This window comes from Neomonachus schauinslandi, chromosome 14, assembly GCF_002201575.2.
Source record: "Neomonachus schauinslandi chromosome 14, ASM220157v2, whole genome shotgun sequence".
In the NCBI taxonomy this organism is placed as follows: Eukaryota; Metazoa; Chordata; class Mammalia; order Carnivora; family Phocidae; genus Neomonachus; species Neomonachus schauinslandi.
This window is the reverse complement of record NC_058416.1, coordinates 49,686,680-49,709,630: the sequence shown is the minus strand read 5'-3', so window position 1 is coordinate 49,709,630 and position 22,951 is coordinate 49,686,680. Positions and strand designations below refer to the sequence as shown.

Sequence of the window (22,951 nt, the reverse complement as noted above, 5' to 3'; positions counted from 1 at the left end):
CTGGAATATTTTAGGAATTTCTTCAGTTTCAGCTCTGTAAACATCTCCTTGGGTTACAGGTCGAACGTGAAACAATTTACTAAAACGAAAATAAGTATGATATAAGCTATTATAAAAACTCATCTACAGTAAAAGACAGACATTTCACTAAAGAAGACATACAGATAGCAAATAAGAACATGACAAGATGTTCAACATCATTAGTTATTAGAGAAATGCAAATTAAAATCACAGTATCACTATACACCTATAAAATTTAAAAACTAAAAATAGTAATGCTGATGAAGATGCAGAGAACTACATCACTCACACAATTGTGGCAGAAATGTAAAAGCTGCAGAGCCACTATGAAAAACAGGATGGCAGTTTCTTACAAAACTAAACAAACATATGACCCAGCAACTGCACTCCTGGGCCTTTATTCCAGAGAAATGAAAATTTATATTTATACAAAAACTTGTACATGAATATTCACAGCAGCCTGATTTATAATAGCCAAATACTGAAAACAACCCAAATGAATGGTTAAACTGTGGTACATTCATACCATGGGATACTACTCAACAATAAAGAGAAATAAACAACTTGGATGAATCTCAAGAGAATTATATTGAGTGAAAAGAGCCAATCTCAAAGGTTACATACTATTTGATTCCATTCTAACATCCTTGAAATGACAAAATTACAGAGATGGAGAACAGAGAACAGGTAGCCAGGGATTAGAGAAGGATGGAGAAAGGGCACTTGTTATGGCTACAAAAGGGTAGCAAGACGGGTCCCTGTGATGGAACTGCTCTGTAACTGGTGGGGATCATATGAATCCATACATGTGATAAAGGCATATAGATTGGAAAGAAGTACATGATTATATTTGTAGAAAAGTCCTATGGAATCCACCAAAAAACCAATAAAACTAGTAAGTAAACAGCAAGATTAGAGGATTCAAGATCAATATATAAAACTGAATAGTACTGGAACAACCAGATATCTACGTGGAAAAACACACACCTACACATTCAAAACTAACCTCAACTGCAACCCCTTACCAAACACAACAGTAAATTTTGAGATTAATCATAACTTAAATGTAAAGCCTAGAACAATAAAGCTCCTAAAAGAAAACACAGAATACCTTCACAACCTTTGAGAAGGCAAAATTTCTCAGACTACAAAAGGCTATAATTCTTTTAAAAAATTGATAAAATGGCTTCCATTAAAAGACACCATAAAGAAAATGAATAGGCACATATAAATTTATATGACATTCGAGAATAGGCAAAACTCAGTAATAAAATTCAGATGATCTTTTTTTTTTTTTTCCCTTGAGAAGTATCAGTGGGCTTTCTAGGGTGATGAAAATATTATCTTGTCACGGGTAATAATGACATGGGTGTTTATAAGTCAGTGAACACAATACTTAAGATGTGTGCATTTTATTACATAAAAGTTATGCCTCGGGGCGCCTGGGTGGCTCAGTCGTTAAGCGTCTGCCTTCGGCTCAGGTCATGATCCCAGGGTCCTGGGTGGGATTGAGCCCTTCATCGGGCTCCCTGTTCAGCTTCTCCCTCTCCCATTCCCCCTCCTTGTGTTCCCTCTCTTGCTGTGTCTCTCTCTGTTAAATAAATAAATAAAATCTTAAAAAAAAAATTATGCCTCAATAAAAAGGTAAAACAACCAACGTTCATCAATCTGAAAGTACTGAACTTTTGAAAGTTGAAAGATGATGTCTTCAACATTAGTGCTTATGTATCATTCCACTTAAGTTGATCATTTAAATTTTCACAACTAATACTTCTTTAAAACATTAGGAAATCAAAACAGTATGGTACTGGCACAAAAACAGACACACAGATCAACAGAAGAGCATATAGAGCATACAGAGCTTTTATGATCAATTAATCTATGACAAAGGAGGCAAAAAACAAAACAGGAAAATGTCTCTTCAACAAATGGTGCTGGGAAAACTGGACAGCTACGTGCAAAAGATTGAAACTGGACCACTTTCTTTCACCATACACAAAAGTAAACTCAAAATGAATGAAAGACCTAAATATGAGACCTGAAACCATAAAACTCATAGAAGAAAACATAGGTAGTAATCTCTTTGACATAAGCCACGGAAACATTTCTCTAGATAGGTCTCCTTTGGCAAGAGAAAGTAAAGCAAAATTAAACTATTGGGAGTAGACTACAAAAAAAGCTTTTTACAAAGCAAAAAAAAAAAAAAACAACCATCAACAAAATAAAAAGACAACCTACTGAATGGGAGAAGATATTGGCAAATGATATATGTGATAAGGGGTTAATACAAAAAATATATAAAGAACTTATACAATTCAACATCAACCCCCCCAAAATAATCCAATTAAAAATGGGCAGAGGAGGGGCACGTTAATTATACTTGAAAAAAAGACAAAAATTGGGAAATAAAATTTCAGTACTCTTTGGTAGTTGCTTAATTCTTTTTATATTCTAGCTCTAATGGATTTCACAAATATTTAATTCCAAAGGAATGGCAGTACTTCATTTAAGTTTATATTTTTCATGAATAGCAACCAACACATTTCACTTTGGATTTATATTTTGTTGCATGTTTTACCTTTTCTACTACTAGTCTGTAAGCTCCTTAAAAATGGAACCAGCTCACTCATCTTTGTATGATCTATAGCACCCACGACGATACAGTCAGCAGTGCTTAAGAAATGGTTTTAGAATGAATACAAAGGAAAAACCCGAAGCTTATTAAAGGCCTCTATTAAAAATAAAAGATATATTTACATTTCCTTAACAATGACTGCATAATTATATACAGTACTTTTGGAGATGTTCTCAGAACCTAAAACCAATAAACACTTGAAATAAAAAATTTGTCTTTAGAATACATGAATCAGCTATGCAAAATTTTCCCTCTCACCTTTTGCTAAAGATTTAATATAAAGTTTTAAAGTTTGTTAAGAAAAGTAGGTAACATCTTTTAAATAACAAAATATAAACTAAATGTCTAAGGGCGCCTGGTTGGCTCAGTCGGATAAGCATCTGCCTTCAGCTCAGGTCATAATCTTAGGGTCCTGGGATGGAGCCCCATGTGCTTAGTGGGAGTCTGCTTTTCCCTCTGCCCCTCCCCCTGCTGGTGTGCTCTCTCTCTCAAATAAATAAATAAAATCTTAAAAAAAAAAACCCTAAATTATAAGTCTAAAAATAATTATCATAAGTTAACATTTAACTGATTTAAAATTCAACCAAAGGCAACTTACTCTATGTCCAATACCATGGATGGATTGGATTGTTCCTTATCTTGTTCATCATTATAGAACAAAATTTTCTTGCTGCTTACCACAACATACTGAAATGAGAAAAAAAGGGGAAGATATATACGAGCAATATTAACTTGGTTTAAAATGATAAGCACAATACTTGACATTTATGTCTAAAGTGTAATGTATTAATCTCAGATCAATGCTAATAATAGAGCAGTAATACAAGTTCTATGCTTTAAAAGTAAAATATATAACAGAATATCAATTAGAAAAAATGAGGCATATAATACCTGTTTCTTCCAGCCATATCGTTTGATATTTCCTCTATTTGGTATTGAAAGCCAACCTTCAATTCTTGACTCTAGGAGAAAAAGAATATGTAGTCTTCAGTCTTAAGTTGTAACAAGAGGAAAAGCTATTACAAGTTGTCTGACAGCATGCAGCAACAGGCATTTGAACACAGCTAAATGAATAAGTGCTACAATTTGCTCTTCCATGCTTCAATCACACAAATCAACTTTAATGGCCATACAAATATTGCAGAAAAAAATCCCAAGCCACTTTTCCCATAAAATTAACATTTAGTACTCAATTATAAAAGTATGAAGTAAAACAATACCCTTAAGAGCCAGGCAAGACTGGAATGGATTGCAGCTTAAATGGGATATGATACAGAAGACTTTAAATATCATTTAACATTCATAAAAATACTTAGCAAAAAAAAAAATGCAGCAAGTGGAACAAATCAGAGCGATGATTTACACAAGAAAGAGCAAGCATAAGTACAGAGAAGTGTCCTATTACTCACAGAAGATAAGAATAGAAGATAAATAAATAAGGAATGCAGGCAGAATCAACTAGATATAAAGAATAAGAGACAAGCATTTTATTTGTTTTCTCAGCACAATATTCTGATAAACTTTTTGGTAGAACACCTATAATAATTTCAATAAAACTGTCCAAATCTGGTTTTGGGGGGGGTACTTAATTATAGAGTTAAGTCCAAATGCAATTCTTACCAAACTAAAGAGATGTAAATAAAGTCTTTTAAGTATGTTATACCAGACTTTGATAAACAGCAAAAGAACACAGAATTGAGTTGGTCAGCTGCTAATATTTTAACCAGTTTGTGCATATCAGAAATTCCTTGACAAATTCAAACAAGGCATTTTAAAATAACTATCATTACTGTTTAAATATAATTAATGTTTATTAGAAATATCTGGAGAAAAAGAGTATTCTGTTAGAAATGATTATTTTATATCAGGTTAGAAATAAGAGCATTTAATTGTTTTCTCTATCTTATTTTATTTAAGACACAAAAAACAGAAAAGTAGCCAGTTTTCAAGTATAATGCTCAAATCATGACCCTAATGGGAATATATAATGCCCTTCTCCACATAACTTAAACTGCTGTAAAACATCTAAGTCTTAGAGTAATTATAACAACAATAGATAACATTCACTGAACATTTATGGCTTGAATGTGCTTTCCAAGTAACATCTCACATTTAATCTACCTATTATCCCATGAATATACGATATATTCCTATGAATACAGGATAGGATAGCTTCTACTATCATTCTCCATTTACAAATGAAGACACTAAGGCTTAGAAAGTAAACGGACTGGGGTGGGAGGGATGGGGTGACTGGGTGATAGACACTGGGGAGGGTATGTGCTCTGGTAAGCGCTGTGAAATTGTGCAAGACTGTTGAATCTCAGATCTGTACCTCTGAAACAAATAATGCAATGTATGTTAAGGAAAAAAGAAGAAGAAGAAGAAGGTAGCGGGAGGGGAAGAATGAAGCGGGGGAAATCGGAGGGGTAGATGAACCATGAGAGACGATGGACTCTGAAAAACAAACTGAGGGTTCTAGAGGGGAGGGGGGTGGGAGGATGGGTTAGCCTGGTGGTGGGTATTGAGGAGGGCACATTCTGCATGGAGCACTGGGTGTTATGCACAAACAATGAATCATGGAACACTTCATCTAAAACTAATGATGTAATGTATGTATTTTTATATAAATGTAATACATTTATATAAAATTAACATAAGAATAAAAAAAAAAAAAAGAAAGTAAACGGACTTGCTCAAGGGTATACTCTATCAGTAACTGTCAAAACTGTAGAGTTTACCCTGGTAGGCTAATTTCTGAGCTTGTGTTCCTAGAACACAATGCTACTCTGTCCTTTAACTAAAAAGCTTTGCAGTTAATTGAATCAGAAGTAATATTCTTTTTGTTCCAACTTCTTCCATGCACCAAATGTCCTTTGCTTTTGGTATTCCCCTTCATCTAAATTGTAGTTGTTAAGGTGGAGAAAATAATGAGAAACCTGAGCTCAAAACGATCCTTCTCTTCTCCCAATTTTTTTCTTGGTTGCTCTTATTTAGTTTAGCAATAATTATTTTGTCTCCTTAGGTAGTTTCTTGGTAAGTTCTGTAAGATCAGGGACCGTATCATAACACTATTTTTATATACCCCAAGACATCTGACACACAAGAGTAGGTAGGTACTTGACAAATATTTGTTGATTATTTTGCAATTTTTTTTCCCCTGAATTAGCCAGTCGTCCTCTGTAAATAATGGTTATAACTGAAAAACCAAAGGGCAGTTTCATAATAAATAACCTGCAGAAGGTTGCTAATCACTCACAAATATTCTATCTTACAAAAGCAACAAGTTATTGCTAGGAAAATTTCCCTTCAGTGTGCCCCAAATTGCAGCTCTTACTCCTCCTAAGTCTATTTAATACAAGTAACTCCTCACAAAAAAGATGTGAACGCTACTGAAATCTTGACATTTATATAAAATTGTGTATGCCAAAATACCCCCAATCCCCCAGTTATTTCTCTATGAGAATGCCAAAATTATTTATGCTTTATGGCTCTAGGTTTGGATTAACCTGCCAGTGTTTTCTTTAATATATTTTCAATGGATTGTTGTAGGTTATGACTTTGTCATTTCAGTGTTCCTACAAAAATTTTGCATGTTAAAGGCATTTTATGAATCCAAATAAGCCCAATTTTATATTTGCTCTCATTTAAATTAAATGAAGAAATTTGGAACTTGAAAAAAGGTGCTCAGGATATGTGAAGGTTTTCGCCAATTTAAAACACTGGTGTTACAGGAGAGAATTTTAGTTTTTCCTGGTAAATTCCCTTCAGAGAAACAGATGAACTAAGCTTAGGGATAAATTAAAAAATACATACTAGCTTCTCCTCTATTTCCTTTACTTACTCCTGTCTTAGATATAAGAAAACATACCGTTTTTTTAATATATATATAAACCTCCTTTAAAACCATGACACTTGTGACCTATGTGGCAATCTGAAAGTATAATGTTTTAAAGTCTATCTTCTACATCACAAACACAGGAATCAGCTTCTCCTGATAAATGTTGAGGACTTCTAACTCCAGATTATCATCAATAATATGCTACGAAAGGACAAAGTACAAAGCAACTTGGCTCCAGGTTTTATGTGTTTGTAGAGCAATTTTAACTTACCAAAAAAATTTAGATATGTATTATTGCAATATCAACACTTGATTCCTTTACCCAAATAAGAGACAAAGAGGCTAACTATATATAAATCAATATCCAACATAGCCAGTTTAAACATCAAAGCTAACTGCTGAAGGCTACCAAAGTTTACCTGGATAAACACATACTGCTTAAGAACCAGAACTAAGGAACCATCCTAAAATATTTTAATTATATTCAGAAGTGATATAAAAAATGAAATTAATTAATGCTCAAGAATTCAGATGCATTATCTCCAAACCACTGATTAAATCTGGGCAAGTCAGAAGCTCTCATATACTCAAAAACTTGGAAACACACAAAGAAATCCATTATTTACAGGTTTAAATTACATAGACGGAGATAAAGCTAGATGCAAAGAGAATGATGCAGATAATCCATAAGAGATAATGAATATTAATAGAGTGTTGATATCAAGTGTTTTTCCTAGTGCTTCATCTACTTTTACATTTTTTTTTTAAATTATGTTATGTTAGTCACCATACAGTACATCACTAGTTTTTGATGTAGTGTTCCATGATTCATTGTTTGTATATAATACCCTGTGCTTTTATATTCTTTTCAGATTATTAGGTCAATGGTTCCAAAAGAAGTAAAGAGAAAGAACAAGGGAGGAGAGGCAGCTATCATGTTAGTCTTTTTGTCGAGGCAATAGGCTAATCTTAACCCAAGTGTAACCTTTATATTTATAGTGTGCTGAGATACGATCTGCTACAGAACCAAAAGGAGGACAAAGACATAAAAGAATTAGGAGAATAAAAGTGATTTTAAGAACTTCAAAGGATTGTGCAACAGATAATTTTTTTCTAAGTTTTTTAGAATTGGGAAACTTGAGATTTTTTTTTTTTTTAAGATTTTTATTTATTTATTTGACAGAGAGAGAGAGCACAAGTAGGCAGAGTGGCAGGCAGATGGAGAGGGAGAAACAGGCTCTCCGCCGAGCAGGGAGCAAGATGCGGGGCTCGATCCCAAGACCCCAGGATCATGACCTGAGCCGAAGGCAGCCGCTTAACGGACTGAGCCACCCAGGCACCCCAAATTAAGAGATTTCATCTAGTTAAGGACAAGATGCCCATTAAGAAGGTTATAGAGGCTTAGCTCTAGATATACATGATAATTAAATGAGAATCTTTATATTGAATGATGAAATCTATAACTAAGTCATTACAGACAGAGAGAGAGCACAAGCAGGGGGAGCAGCAGGCTGAAGGAGAGGGAGAAGTAGGCTCTCTGCTGAGCAGAGAGCCCGACATGGGGCTAGATCCCAGGACTCTGGGATCATGACCTAAGCCGAAGGCAGATGCTTAACCGACTGGGCCATGCACATGCCCCAATCCACCCAACTTCTTGAGGGGGAAAAAAAAAAAAAATCTCAGAACGCCTGGGTGGCTTAGCTGGTTAAGTATCCAACTCTTGGTTTCAACTCAGGTCATGATCTTAGGGCCCTGGGACTGAGCCCCACCTCGGTCTCCCTCTCTCTCTGCCCTTCCCCCTGCTCTCTACCTGCATGTGCACTCATGCTCTCTCTAAAATAAATAAATAAATCTTAAAAAAAAAAAAAATCTCACTGGGCTAAAATTATGATCCATATTTCAAAAGGCCTTTCACTGTTGAATAAATGTATTCCATTCAAAGTTCTCCCTTTGCAGCCTGTATTTTAATTTTCTAAACTAAGTAAAATTAATCATTAGTCATTATCTTCAAAAACTTTAGATACTTGAATCATATGTAACTCTCTTAAATTAAGAGCGACTATCAGAATTCTTTAACAGTTCTTCCCAGATATGACTGCAAAACCTTAACTTTATCTGCCAATGCCCATTTTTAAGTATCTAGTAAATGGTAGATTTAGTACAGATTTTCAATTTACTAGCAAAACATCTGACACAAAAAGGGGTTAAAAAAAAACACTGATAAAGATTATCCAGTACTTTCTACATACAGTATGAAAGTTAGCACTACAGAGATCTTTGTATGTGAAGTTTTAAGACTAAGAGCATAGTAATAAGAGAAAGGGATACCTGACTGGTCTCCTTTTATAGCAATGAAGAACGGCCACCAGTATTATTTTAGAGTAAGAATTCCTTTACTAAATAACTCAAGAAATAGCTTGGGGTTAAATGTTCATAGCAGCAATGTCCACAATAGCCAAACTGTGGAAAGAGCCGAGATGCCCTTCAACAGATGAATGGATAAAGAAGATGTGGTCCATATATACAATGGAATATTACTCAGCCATCAGAAAGGATGAATACCCAACTTTTACATCAACATGGATGGGACTGGAGGACATTATGCTAAGTGAAATAAGTCAAGCAGAGAAAGTCAATTATCATATGGTTTCACTTATTTGTAGAACATAAGGAATAGCATGGAGGACATCAGGAGAAGGAAGGGAAAAATGAAGGGGGGAAATCGGAGGGAGAGATGAACCATGAGAAACTATGGATTCTGAGAAACAAACTGAGGGTTTTAGAGGGGAGGGGGGTAGGTGGATGGGTTAGCCCGGTGATGGGTATTAAGGAGGGCACGTACTGCATGGAACACTGGGTGTTATACGAAAACAATGAATCGTGGATCACTACATCAAAAACTAATGATGACTAACACTATGGTGTTATGTCACCATGGTATGGTGACTAACATAATAAAATAAAAAAAGAAAGAAATAGCTTGGGGTTAACGAAGAGGGGCTCTAAGCTACAATTTCAGTTCAACAATTTAAAGAATGTAGCCAAACACCCCTAAAAGTCATACTCTGATGATTAAATCTAACTTTTGAAAAATTTTCAAACAACAGCTGAAGCAAGAGGTTCTTGTTAAATCCAAAGTGATCCTCTGATAAAGGACATGCACCTACAAGATTCTCAAGAGGCAGGAGGTTTCAGAGAACCAATAATGGGAAAACAGAAGGAACTCCTTGACCATTGTAATAAGAAATTTTACTTCCTGCTCTTCTCAGATATCTGATTTGGGGCTAGCAAAGACACAAAAGAAGGAGGGCAGGGATTATATGGTATACAAGTAAGAGTTAAATCTAACACATTATTCAGGAAATACACAAATAAAATCGACTTTCAAGTTTATGGCCATGTGAACAAAACTTCCAAAACCTTGAATGAAGGATATGTAGTATGTCAAATGTGTGTGTGTGTGTGTATAAATATTTATAACCTATTCGTTCCCAAACTGAACTTATGTGTACTGCTTACCTCTGTTAAAAAGATATAAATGTACTATAACTTATACTACAATAAACCCAAGAATGGGTATTTATTTTTTAATTTATTCTCTACTGGAAAAAAAAGACATAGAAAAAAAGTCTGAAATCCTACATACTCACTTTTGCCTTTAATCGACTCTGCCCCCTCACTGCATCTCTCAATCCTTTTTATCTATGTCTCTAAATTTGAAACTTAAAGTCTGACCAAAGTTTATCACTACTACATTAGAAAGGTCTCTATATAGGCTGCTGTGGTTCTGATTATCAAGCATAGTTCTTAGTTTTTGCACAAAAAAAACCCATAAAAACAAAAACATAAACATTAAAGAGCTGCTACTCATGAAAACATGTAACTTTCTTTAAATAGTGAAAGGTGTAAGCAGCAGCTTCGACTTTCACCATGGAGTTAGGTGTTTATAGATTCATAAAGTTCTTCAGATTTCTATTCAGGTACAGCCTCTCAGATTTATTTTAATAGCCTAAGATTTCTTTTGACTGCTTTTATTCTGTAAAATGCAAACATAATCAGACTTTGGCTATCAGAAACAAATTTCTTAAGGATCCATGGAAAAAAATGACAAAGGGTAGAAAGCTAAATGAAAGAAACATAAATTTCCATGACATTTAAGCAAACCTGAATGAATAGAAATATTCTTACCTGGAAGGTTAGCATCAGTTTCATCAGCACTAGGAAAACTAGCAACACTTGTAGAATCCGAAAGGTCCAAAAGTTTAGCACGCAATTGCTCAATATCACTCTCTTTGCTAGCCAATTGCATCTGAAGTTCATTCCTATGTGTACATTCTTCTACCAATTGCTATTTTTGAAAAATACCAAGATAATACAAAAAAATCAGTATCAAATTTCCAACATTAAGAAACTGAGAATGGAACTATAAATGATAAAGAATCTAAAGTTGCTCTTACTAAAAAATTACTGTAAACTTCATGAGTGCTCACAACTACAGATTTTGATACAATTGTAAAAATGCAAGTTCTCTTCCTCAGTAATACATTGCTTGGGTAAACTCCTTTTCTCCCTGCTTTAAACAACTATTTTGTTTTTATTTTTTAAATACAAAGCAGCTGGGGCACCCGGGTAGCTCAGTTGGTTAAGCATCCAACTCTTGATTTCAGCTCAGGTCATGATCTCAGGGTCATGAGTTCAAGCCCACATCAGGCTCTGTGCTGGGCATGGAGCCTGCTTAAGATTCTCTCTCTCTCCCTCTTCCTCTGCTGGGCCCAACTCCCTCTCTCAAAATAAATAAATAAATATAAAGCATCAAAAAACAAACACCAAACACCTGTTAAAACAATAGGAAATGCTTTTATGGCTCCAAATGAAATAGTTTAAAAGGTACAGAAAGCTTCTCAGGATGGTAAAAGCACAAATGATTGTCAGCGCTTGTATCCAAGTCAGTCTAGGTCCAGAGACTATGTTCTCAATTTTGTGCTATTAACAACCCAGGAAATATCAAAAAATTAAGTTTGATATTTTGATTTCTGAAAAGTGAGTCCTGGTTAGAGAAAACAAAAAATCTACAATACTTCAAATCCTCTATCTCAACTACACTTAATATTATCCTAGTCATATCTCTATTTCAGTCTAAAGCCAAAGAGGCAAACCCTTGGTTGTTTCTCTCAAAGCAGCATCTAATCAAGTAAATGCTAATGGGTAAAAATTACTCAAATTACCATGGTTAATAGGCAACAGAGTATCCTTCTAGTTTTTCAAGATCATGGTTCATATTAGAGTAATAATGATCAAACTGTGGAGACTACAAACCTGAATATGCATTTTTATACTAAAAAAACTAGATAAGATCAATAGATAATAGGTATAAATAGCAATGTCAAATTAAGAAAATAATCCTACACACACACACACACACAAACCTTACCGCTTGCATGTCATTCAGTTCCTTCTGATGTTTCACTACTGTCTGGTTGAATTTCTCTCTTTCTTGGTTGAGTTCCAGTTGCAGCTTTCGATTTTCCTTTTCCTTCTTTCTCAAATCCTGTGTATTAGCTTTCTTTCTATCAATTTTAAAATCTTTCCGATTCATTATTTCTGCCAACTTGTTAACAGCCTATTAAAATATTAAAGTATTATTAATAAAGATCTATATTGTAGGGCCGCCTGAGTGGCTCAGATGGTTAAGCATCTGCCTTCGGCTCAGGTCATGATCCCAGGGTCCTGGGATCGAGTCCCGCATTGGGCTCCTTGCTCAGCGGGGAGCCTGCTTCTCCCTCTCCTGCTCCCCCTGCTTGTGGCTCTCTTGCTGTGTCTCTCTGTCAAATAAATAAATAAAATCTTTAAAAAAAAAAAAAATCTATATTGTAGCCATCTAATTTAAATCTCCACTAAAATGTATTTTTTTTCCTTCAAAATCAGGAAGCAGGACTCCGTGTGTGAAAATACAAACCTAATGAAGGTTGAGACATGATAACTGGTAGCACGAGTAACTATTATTGTTTTATCTCATTCAAATGTAAGAACCAAATAGGCCTGCAAAAATCCATTTATCATTCAACAATTATTTAGCACTTGTTATATTGTATGTAGGCACTTTGGCACTAGATATAAAAATAGAATATACAGGGGCGCCTGGATGGCACAGTTGGTTGGGACTCTGACTCTTGGTTTTGGCTCAGGTTGTGATTTCAGGGTCATGGGATAGAGCTCATGTTGAGGCTCTGTGTTCAGTGTGGAGTCTGCTTGGGATTCTCTCTCCCTCTGCCCCTCCCGCTCATGCTCTCTCTCTCAAATAAATAAATGTATCTTTAAAAAAAAAATAGAATATACAGTTATGCCCCAAAGGCATCCTAGTCTGGTGGAGGAGCCAGACAAGCAAGCATTATAGTATAGTGTGGTGAGTAAAAAGAAAAGAGGCAAGAAAGGATGCTAACTAAGACTTGGGAGGTCAGAGATGGCTTCCTGGTGTACTTGCATGTGTGTCCACATGTGTTTCTTAAAAAGACAAACAGGAGTTGGATAAGCAAAGAAGAAACAGGATTAAAGAGGGGAGTCATGGACAGCCAAGAATGGCATTACAGTCAGATGAAACAATACACAGGCAATAAGGCACAAGATAATTCTTTTCCTTTGGACAAGTAGAAAAGCAAGCAGACAGGGTACCGGACTAGGCCATACTGAGGCCCTTTCGAATGTGAGAGGGAACATATGTGTTAGTTGAGGCTAACCCCTTTTGCCAGAGGAAAGAATATATTCAAAATGAGACAGAAGTGTTAAAAGCCTGTGAAATTAAGCTACATAAACTAGAACATAAGTCATGGTATTTTCTGCGATGTTAAAAAAAACCAAAGATTTTTTCCATTAAAATAGAAAAAAGCCTGAGCTACTATCATTTCCATGAAGATGTGATCCTATCTAGGAGGAGGAGCCCATAAATTTTTTAATGCAGTAAAAACTTACTTCATTGAACTCATAATGCGTATTTGTTTTTTTTCTTACAGTAAATCTAACATATTTATTACAAGAAAAATCAAATACAGAAATATATTATGAAGAAAGTGAAAAAAGCCCTTGTAGTATCACCCATCAAAGAGCACCTCTGCTAAAATCTCTTCTATCAATCTGCTCGGTGTATATCCTTCTAAACTCTTCCCTAGGTATATAAGCTGATTACAAATATATTTAAATTTAGGGGCACTTTGGTGGCTCAGTCGTTAAGCGTCTGCCTTCGGCTCAGGTCATGATCCCAGGGTCCTGGGATCGAGCCCCACATCGGGCTCCCTGCTCGGTGGGAAGACTGCTTCTCCCTCTCCCACTCCCCCTGCTTGTGTTCCCTCTCTTGCTGTCTCTCTCTCTGAAATAAATAAATAAAATCATAAAAAAAACCAACAAAAAAATATATTTAAATTTAAAAACAGAATCATGCTGTATATTCTATGCTGCGACTTGTTTTTTAAATTTGATATAATATCATACATCATGGGAAATATTTCCCCATGTCATTATGTATATATCTATTTACTTTTTTAAAAAAAATTTATTTGACAGAGAGAGAGAAGCAGAGGTAGCTGAAGAGGGAGAGAGAGGCAGGCTCTCCACTGAGCACAGAGCCTGACGTGGGACTTGATCCCAGGACCCTGGGATCATGACCCGAGACGAAGGCAGACGCTTAACCGACTGAGCCACCCAGGTGCCCCTACTTCATTTATTTATTTATTTTTTATTATTATGTTATGTTAATCACCATACATTACATCATTAGTTTTTGAGTAGTGTTCCATGATTCATTGTTTGCGTATAACACCCAGTACTCCATGCAGTACGTGCCCTCTTCAAACCCATCACCAGGCTAACCCATCCCCCCACTACCCTCCCTCCTAGAACCCCCAGTTTGTTTCTCAGAGTTCATAGTCTCTCAAGGGTCGTCTCCCCCTCCGATTTCCCCCCTTCATTCTTCCCTTCCTGCGATCTTTTTTTTTTTTTTTAACATATAATGTATTATTTGTTTCAGAGGTACAGGTCTGTGCTTCAACAGTCTTACACAATTCACAGCGCTCACCATACCACATACCCTCCCCAATGTCCATCACCCAGCCACCCATCCCTCTCACCCCCCACCACTCCAGCAACCCTGTTTGTTTCCTGAGATAAAGAATTCCTCATATCAGTGAGGTCATATGATACATGTCTTGCTCTGATTGACTTATTTCGCTCAGCATAATACCCTCCAGCTCCATCCACGTCGTTGCAAATGGCAAGATTTCATTCCTTTTGATGGCTGCATAATATTCCATTGTATATATATACCACATCTTCTTTATCCGTTCATCTGTCGATGGACATCTTGGCTCTTCTGATAGTTTGGCTATTGTGGACATTGCTGCTATAAACATCAGAGTGCATGTAACCCTCCGGATCCCTACATTTGTATCTTTGGGGTAAATACCCAATAGTGCAATTGCTGGATCGTATGGTAGCTCTATTTTCAACTTTTTGAGGAACCTCCATACTGTTTTCCAGAGTGGCTGCACCAGCTTGCGTTCCCACAAACAGTGTAGGAGGGTTCCCCTTACTCTGCATTCCCGCCAACATCTGTCATTTTCTGACTTGTTAATTTTAGCCATTCTGACTGGTGTGAGGTGGTATCTCACTGAGGTTTTGATTTGGATTTCCCTGATGCCAAGTGATGTTGAGCACTTTTTCATGTGTCTGTTGGCCATTTGGATGTCTTCTTTGGAAAAATGTCTGTTCATGTCTTCTGCCCATTTCTTGATTGGATTCTTTGTTCTTTGGGTGTTGAGTTTAATAAGTTCTTTATAGATTTTGGATACTAGCCCTTTATCTGATATGTCATTTGCAAATATCTTCTCCCATTCTGTCGGTTTTCTTTTGGTTTTGTTGACTGTTTCTTTTGCTGTGCAAAAGCTTTTTACCTTGATGAAGTCCCAATAGTTCATTTTTGCCCTTGCTTCCCTTGCCTTTGGCGATGTTTCTAGGAAGAAGTTGCTGCGGCTGAGGTCAGAGGTTGCTGCCTGTGTTCTCCTTTAGGATGTTGATGGACTCCTGTCTCACATTGAGGTCTTCCAACCATTTTGAGTCTATTTTTGTGTGTGGTATAAGGAAATGGTCCAGTTTCATTCTTCTGCATGTGGCTGTCCAATTTTCCCAACACCATTTGTTGAAGAGACTGTCTTTTTTTCCATTGGACATTCTTTCCTGCTTTGTCAAGGATTAGTCGACCATAGAGTTGAGGGTCCATTTCTGGGCTCTCTATTCTGTTCCATTGATCTATGTGTCTGTTTTTGTGCCAGTACCATACTGTCTTGATGAGGACAGCTTTGTAATAGAGCTTGAAGTCTGGAATTGTGATGCCGCCAGCTTTGCTTTTCTTTTTCAACATTCCTCTGGCTATGCGGGGTCTTTTCTGGTTCCACACAAATTTTAGAATTGTTCCATTTCTTTGAAAAAAGTGGATGGTATTTTGATAGGGATTGCACTGAATGTGCAGATTGCTAGATCTAGGTAGCACTGACCTCTTCACAATATTTGTTCTTCCAATCCATGAGCATGGAACATTTTTCCATTTCTTTGTGTCTTCCTCAATTTCTTTCATGAGTATTTTATAGTTTTCTGAGTACAGATTGTCTCTTTGGTTAGATTTATTCCTGGGAATCTTATGGTTTTGGGTGCAATTGTAAATGGGATCAACTCCTTAATTTCTCTTTCTTCTGTCTTGTTGTTGGTGTATAGGAATGTCACTGATTTCTGTGCATTGATTTTATATCCTGCCCCTTTACTGAATTCCTGTATGAGTTCTAGCAGTTTTGGGGTGGAGTCTTTGGGGTTTTCCACATAAACTATCATATCACCTGCAAAGAGTGAGAGTTTGACTTCTTCTTTGCCAGTTTAGATGCCTTTGATTTCTTTTTGTTGTCTGATTGCTGTGGCTAGGACTCCCAGTACTATGTTGAATAGCAGTGGTGATAGTGGACATCCCTGCTGTGTTCCTGACCTTAGGGGGAAAGCTCTCAGGTTTTCCCCATTGAGAATGACACTCGCTGTGGGTTTTTCATAGATGGTTTTTAGGATATTGAGGTATGTACCCTCTATCCCTATACTCTGAAGAGTTTTGATCAAGAAAGGATGCTATACTTTGTCAAATGCTTTTTCTGCATCTACTGAGAGGATCATATGCTTCTTGTTCTTTCTTCTATTAATGTATTGTATCACATTGATTGATTTGCGGATGGTGAACCAACCTTGCAGCCCAGGGATAAATCCCACTTGGTCATGGTGAATAATCCTTTTAATGTACTGTTGGATCCTACTGGCTAGTATTTTGGTGAGAATTTTTGCATCCATGTTCATCAAGGATATTGGTCCTTTTTGATGGGGTCTTTGTCTGGTTTTGGGATCAAGGTAATGGTGGCCTCATAAAACGAATTTGGCAGTTTTCCTTCCATTTCTATTTTTTTGAACAGTTTCAGAAGAACAGGTATTAATTCTTCTTTAAATGTTTGGTAGAATTCACCTGGGAAGCCATCTGGCCCTGGGCTTTTGTTTGTTGGGAGATTTTTTATTACTGCTTCAAATTTCTTCGTGGTTATAGGTCTGTTCAGGTTTTCTATTTCTTCCTGGTTCAGTTTTGGTAGTTGATACATCTTTCAAAGTTAATTTTATTTTTTTATTTTCCTTTTTTTTTGAATTTTTCTTTTTCCCTTTTTCAACCAACATCTTATCAATCCCTTTTTTAAAAATTCTTTTTTATTTTTCATTTCTAGAGTCATATTCTATCCCTTCATAGTAGTTAACCTTATTTTTGGTATATATATGTAAGTTGTTCTCTCTTTAAAATTTTGGAATACAGTTTCTTTTAACAGACCAAAATATACTCTAAATCTCTAGTGTATGGCTTTCTTCTAGTCTCCTGCCTGATCACATTCTTTTTTTTTTTTTTAAATCCTCTTCTTTCTTTTTTCAACCAACTTCTTATCAATTCCTTTTAAAAAGTCTTTTATAATTTCCATCTTTACAGTCATATTCCATCATTGTATCAACCCTTATTTTTATACATATATAAGTTTTTCTTTAAAATTTTGGGAGGCACTTTCTTCTAACAGACCAAAATACGCCCAAAATCTAGTGTGTGGCACTGATCTATGCACCAGCCTGATCATATTTGATCATATTCTGTTTTTTTGTTTGTTTGTTTTTATCTTTTTCTTTTTTCTTTCTTTCCCTTTCTTTTCCCCCGGTTTCAGGTCTCTTCTGATTTGTTTAGTGTATATTTTCTGGGGATGTTGTTACCCTGTTAGCATTTTGTTCTCTCATTCATCTTTTCTCCTCTGGACAAAATGACAAGATGGAAAAAATCACTTGAAAAAAAAAGAACAAGAGGCAGTACCGACTGCCAGGGACCTAATCAATATGGACATTAGTAAGATGTCAGAACTAGAGTTCAGAATGATGATTTTAAAGATACTAGCTGGGCTTGAAAAAAGCATGGAAGATATTAGAGAAACCCTTTCTGAAGAAATAAAAGAACTAAAATCTAACCAAGTTGAAATCAAAAAGGCTATTAATGAGGTGCAAACAAAAATGGAGGCTCTAACTGCTAAGATAAATGAGGCAGAAGAGAGAATTAGTGATACCGAAGGCCAAATGATGGAAAATAAAGAAGCTGAGAAAAAGAGAGATAAACAACTACTGGATCACGAGGGCAGAATTCGAGAGATAAGTGATACTGTAAGACAAAACAATATTATAATAATTGGGATCCCAGAAGAAGAAGAAAGAGAGAGGGGGCAGAAGGTATATTGGAGCAAATTATAGCAGAGAACTTCCCTAATTTGGGGAAGGAAACAGGGATCAAAATCCAAGAGGCACAGAGAACCTCCCTCAAAATCAATAAAAATAGGTCAACATCCCAACATCTAATAGTAAAACTTACGAGTCTCAGAGACAAAGAGAAAATCCTGAAAGCAGCTCGGGAGAAGAGATCTGTAACCTACAATGGTAGAAACATTAGACTGGCAACAGACCTATCCACAGAGATCTGGCAGGCCAGAAAGGACTGGCATGATATATTCAGAACACTAAATGAGAAAAATATGCAGCCAAGAATACTATATCCAGCTAGGCTGTCACTGAAAATAGAAGGAGAGAGAAAAAGCTTCCAGGACAAACAAAAACTAAAGGAATTTGCAATCACGGAACCAGCCCTACAAGAAATATTGAAAGGGGTCCTCTAAGCAAAGAGAGAGAGCCTAAAAGTAACATAGACCAGAAAGGAACACAGACAATATACGGTAACAGTCCCCTTACAGGCAATACAATGGCACTAAATTCCTATCTTTCAATAGTTACCCTGAATGTAAGTGGGCTAAATGCCCCTATCAAAAGACACAGGCTATCAGATTGGATTAAAAAACAAGACCCATCGATATGCTGTCTGCAAGAGACTCATTTTAGACCCAAAGACATCCCCAGATTGAAAGTGAGGGGGTGGAAAACCATTTACCATGCTAATGGACACCAAAAGAAAGCTGGGGTGGCAATCCTTATATCAGACAAATTAGATTTTAAATCAAAGACTGTAATAAGAGATGAGGAAGGACACTCTACCATACTTAAAGGGTCTATCCAACAAGAAGATCTAAAAGTTGTAAGTATCTATGCCCTTAACATGGGAGCAGCCAATTATATAAGCCATAAGCAAAAAAAACCACATCAACAACAAATAGTAATAGTGGGGGACTTTAACACCCCCCTCACTGAAATGGACAGACCATCTAAGCAAAAGATCAACAAGGAAATAAAGACTTTAAATGACACAGTGGACCAAATGGACTTCAGAGATATATTCAGAACATTCCATCCCAAAGCAACGGAATACACATTCTCTAGTGCCCATGGAACATTCTCCAGAATAGATCACATCCTAGGTCACAAATCAGGTCTCAACCGGTACCAAAAGATTGGGATCATTCCCTGCCTATTTTCGGACCACAATGCTTTGAAACTAGAACTCAATCACAAGAGGAAAGTCGGAAAGAACTCAAATACATGGAGGCTAAAGAGCATCCTACTAGGGCGCCTGGGTGGCTCAGTCGGTTAAGCGTCTGCCTTCGGCTCAGGTCATGATCCCGGAGTCCTGGGATCGAGTCCCGCATCGGGCTCCCTGCTGAGCGGGGAGTCTGCTTCTCCCTCTGCCCCTCCCTCCTCTCATGCTCTCTCTCTCATTCTCTCTCTCAAATAAATAAAAAATATTAAAAAAAAAAAAAAGAGCATCCTACTAAAGAATGAATGGGTCAACCAGGAAATTAAAGAAGAATTAAAAAAATTCATGGAAACAAATGAAAATGAAAACACAACTGTTCAAAATCTTTGGGATGCAGCAAAGGCAGTCCTAAGAGGGAAGTATATAGCAATACAAGCCTTTCTCAAGAAACAAGAAAGGTCTCAAGTACACAACCTAACCCTACACCTAAAGGAGCTGGAGAAAGAACAGCAAATAAAGCCTAAACCCAGCAGGAGAAGAGAAATAATAAAGATCAGAGCAGAAATCAATGAAATAGAAACTAAAAGAACAGTAGAACAGATCAACGAAACTAGGAGCTGGTTCTTTGAAAGAATTAATAAGATTGATAAACCCCTGGCCAGACTTATTAAAAAGAAAAGAGAAATGACCCAAATAAATAAAATCATGAATGAAAGAAGAGAGATCACAACCAATACCAAAGAAATACAAACAATTATAAGAACATATTATGAGCAACTATATGCCAGCAAATTAGACAATCTGGAAGAAATGGATGCATTCCTAGAGATGTATCAACTATTTCATTTATTTTTAATGACTCCTTTGCACTGCACAGATGTATTATGATTTGTTAATACTAGGCTGGTAGGTGGTTGGGTTAAATTTACTTTTCAAAACCATTAAAAATACTGTTGTTGCAGTAATTACATTTGTATAGATTTCTTTTTAGACTTTATGGAGATTTTTTTATATAGGATAAATTTCTAAATGTGCAGTTACTAGGTCAAAGAATATGCACATTAAAATGTGTTAGTTTGTTAATTATTCTCATAGATTACTCCCTCAAAAACTATACAAACTTTACCCATGTTCTTGCCAAATACGAGTACTGTATCTCATTTAAATGTGCCCATTTGTCAAAAAGTTATCTATTACTTTAATTTCTATTACTTAAATTTCTCTAATTACTTTAATTATTTATTGTTATGGTTGAGCTTTTTAAAATTCTTTACTGTTTCTTTTTCTCTCAAATGCCCCTTACTTTTTTTTTCCATATTAAATTGCCTTTTTAAAATTTGTAGGTATTCTTTATATTTATCTATATTTGCTATAAATATTCTACTTAGTTTTTTTCTTCCAACTTAAGTTGTTTTGGACTCCAGAAACTTGAATTTTTGTGTAATAAACATCAATCTTTTTCTTCATGGTCTCTGAATATAAAGGTAAGTAGAACTTCCACTGAAGGATTTTCAACAGATATTAAGTGTATTTTTGAAAGATTAATCTGGTTGCAACATGAAAAATTGCTGAAAAGGAGAGTAGTTAAGTGGTAAAGAAGTTATTATAGTCATTTAAATAAAAAAGTAAAAAATATTGGGACGCCTGGGTGGCTCAGTCTGTTAAGTGTCTGCCTTCGGCTCAGGTCATGATTCCAGGGTCCTAAGATTGAGTCTGGTGTCAGGCTCCTTGCTCAGCAGCGAGCCTGTTTTCCCCGCTGCCTGCCACTCCCCCTGCTTATGCATGCTCTCTCTCTCTTTGGCGAATAAACAAAACAAAAAAGGTAAAAAATATTTATTTTACCAAAAAAATCAACTGAGGTACACAATACCTTATGAAGAATTTAAACTACTGGATAACTTAGTAAAATGATAAGACATCAAGTTTTAGTGTAAAAATCTGATCTAGCTACATTATTAAATACACAGCAAAATGATAGAGCCACCCCTATAGTTTCTTATTTATTCCCAGTTCTTCTCTTTTGGCTTTAGTCAAGTGTTTTCTCTTCATTAAGTTCTCCTATTGTCAAATACAGGTCTTCTGGACAATCTAAAATATGTTCTTACTAGTCAAATGATTAGACAATCTACTTTCTTTTTCCTTTTTTTTTTTTTTTTTGGTTTCAAGATTTTATTTAAATTCTAGTTAGTTAACATATAGTGTAATATTAATTTCAGGAGTAGAATTTAGTGATTCATCACTTACATATAACACCCAGTGCTCATCACAACAAGTGTCCTCCTTAATGCCTGTCACCCATTTAGCCCACCCTCCCACCTCCTCTGCAGCAACTCTAAGTTTGTTCTCTATAGTTAGGAGTCTCTCTTATGGTTTGTGTCCCTCTCTTTTTTTTTCTTTCCCCTATGTTCATCTGTTTCATTTCTTAAATTCCACATATCAGTGAAATCATATGGTATTTGTCTTTCTCTGACTGACTTACTTTGCTTAGCATAATACATTACAGTTCTATCCCTGTGGTCGCAAATGGTAAGATTTCATTCTTTTTTTTATGGCTGAGTACGATTCCATATCTATCTATCTATCTATATCACATCTTCTTTCTTAACTCAATTGAAATCCAATTTCCTGAAAGTCTTTTATATTTAATGAAGAAAGAATATAACATCATTTGTTCCAATGAAAAGTTTGAACATTATAACCTAAGTTTTAAGAAAAAGTACACAGAAAACAAATATTAACTTCTGAATATATGATATTCAAATACAAACATGGAAAAGGCTGAGAGAGTATGTATACCTGCGTTTTAAGGGTTCTTTCTGTATTGATATTCTTTTCAAAGGCAGCCTTAAGATTACTGATCTCCTCCTCCTTCTTCAATTTATATTCTGTTAATAAATTATATAAAGTGTTATTATATGACATTAAATTGTGTTCCAAATTAACATGTTCTTAATTATTCAAATTAGTATACACTACATAATTTTTAGTAGCTTCATTAAGACAATTCTTTTTGTTCAGCTTTACTGAGGTATAATTGACAAATAAATTTGTAAGATACTTAAGCTGTACAACATGATGATTTGATACATGTATTCATTACGAAAAGATTCTCCCATCGAGTTAATGAACACATCCATCACCTCACATATTTACCATTTTTGGGGATGAGAACATTTAAGTTCTACAAAGATAATTCTTAAGGCTACAGAAGTTATTTAACATATGAAAACAAATATTTTAAAAACACACAATATAAATATCTCAAGATTTACCTCTGAACTTGATTAAACATTATGATTAAAAAAGAAAAAAACAAATAACCTTACATACCTTCCTCTGCCCTCCTCATTTTATCAGTTAGCTCTTCATTTTCTTTTCTTAATAATTCAATATCTTTGGTTAACATGCTGTTTGTTTCTTCAAGCTTAACAAAACACACAAAGGTTTA

The 22,951-nt window shown here is 35.6% G+C and overlaps 1 protein-coding gene across 1 annotated transcript in view; it reads right to left on the bottom strand.

The window, feature by feature from the left end:
- ROCK1 (Rho associated coiled-coil containing protein kinase 1) overlaps window positions 1-22,951 on the bottom strand; it is a 153,119-nt gene that overhangs the window by 4,379 nt on the left and 125,789 nt on the right. The window contains exons 24-30 of the mRNA XM_044921234.1: window positions 22,834-22,927; window positions 22,300-22,388; window positions 11,929-12,117; window positions 10,686-10,845; window positions 3,548-3,618; window positions 3,255-3,343; window positions 1-79 (exon numbers count right to left, since the gene is read on the bottom strand). Of these exons, the coding sequence (XP_044777169.1) occupies window positions 1-79; window positions 3,255-3,343; window positions 3,548-3,618; window positions 10,686-10,845; window positions 11,929-12,117; window positions 22,300-22,388; window positions 22,834-22,927 (771 nt within the window). The remainder of the gene's footprint in view (window positions 80-3,254; window positions 3,344-3,547; window positions 3,619-10,685; window positions 10,846-11,928; window positions 12,118-22,299; window positions 22,389-22,833; window positions 22,928-22,951) is intronic.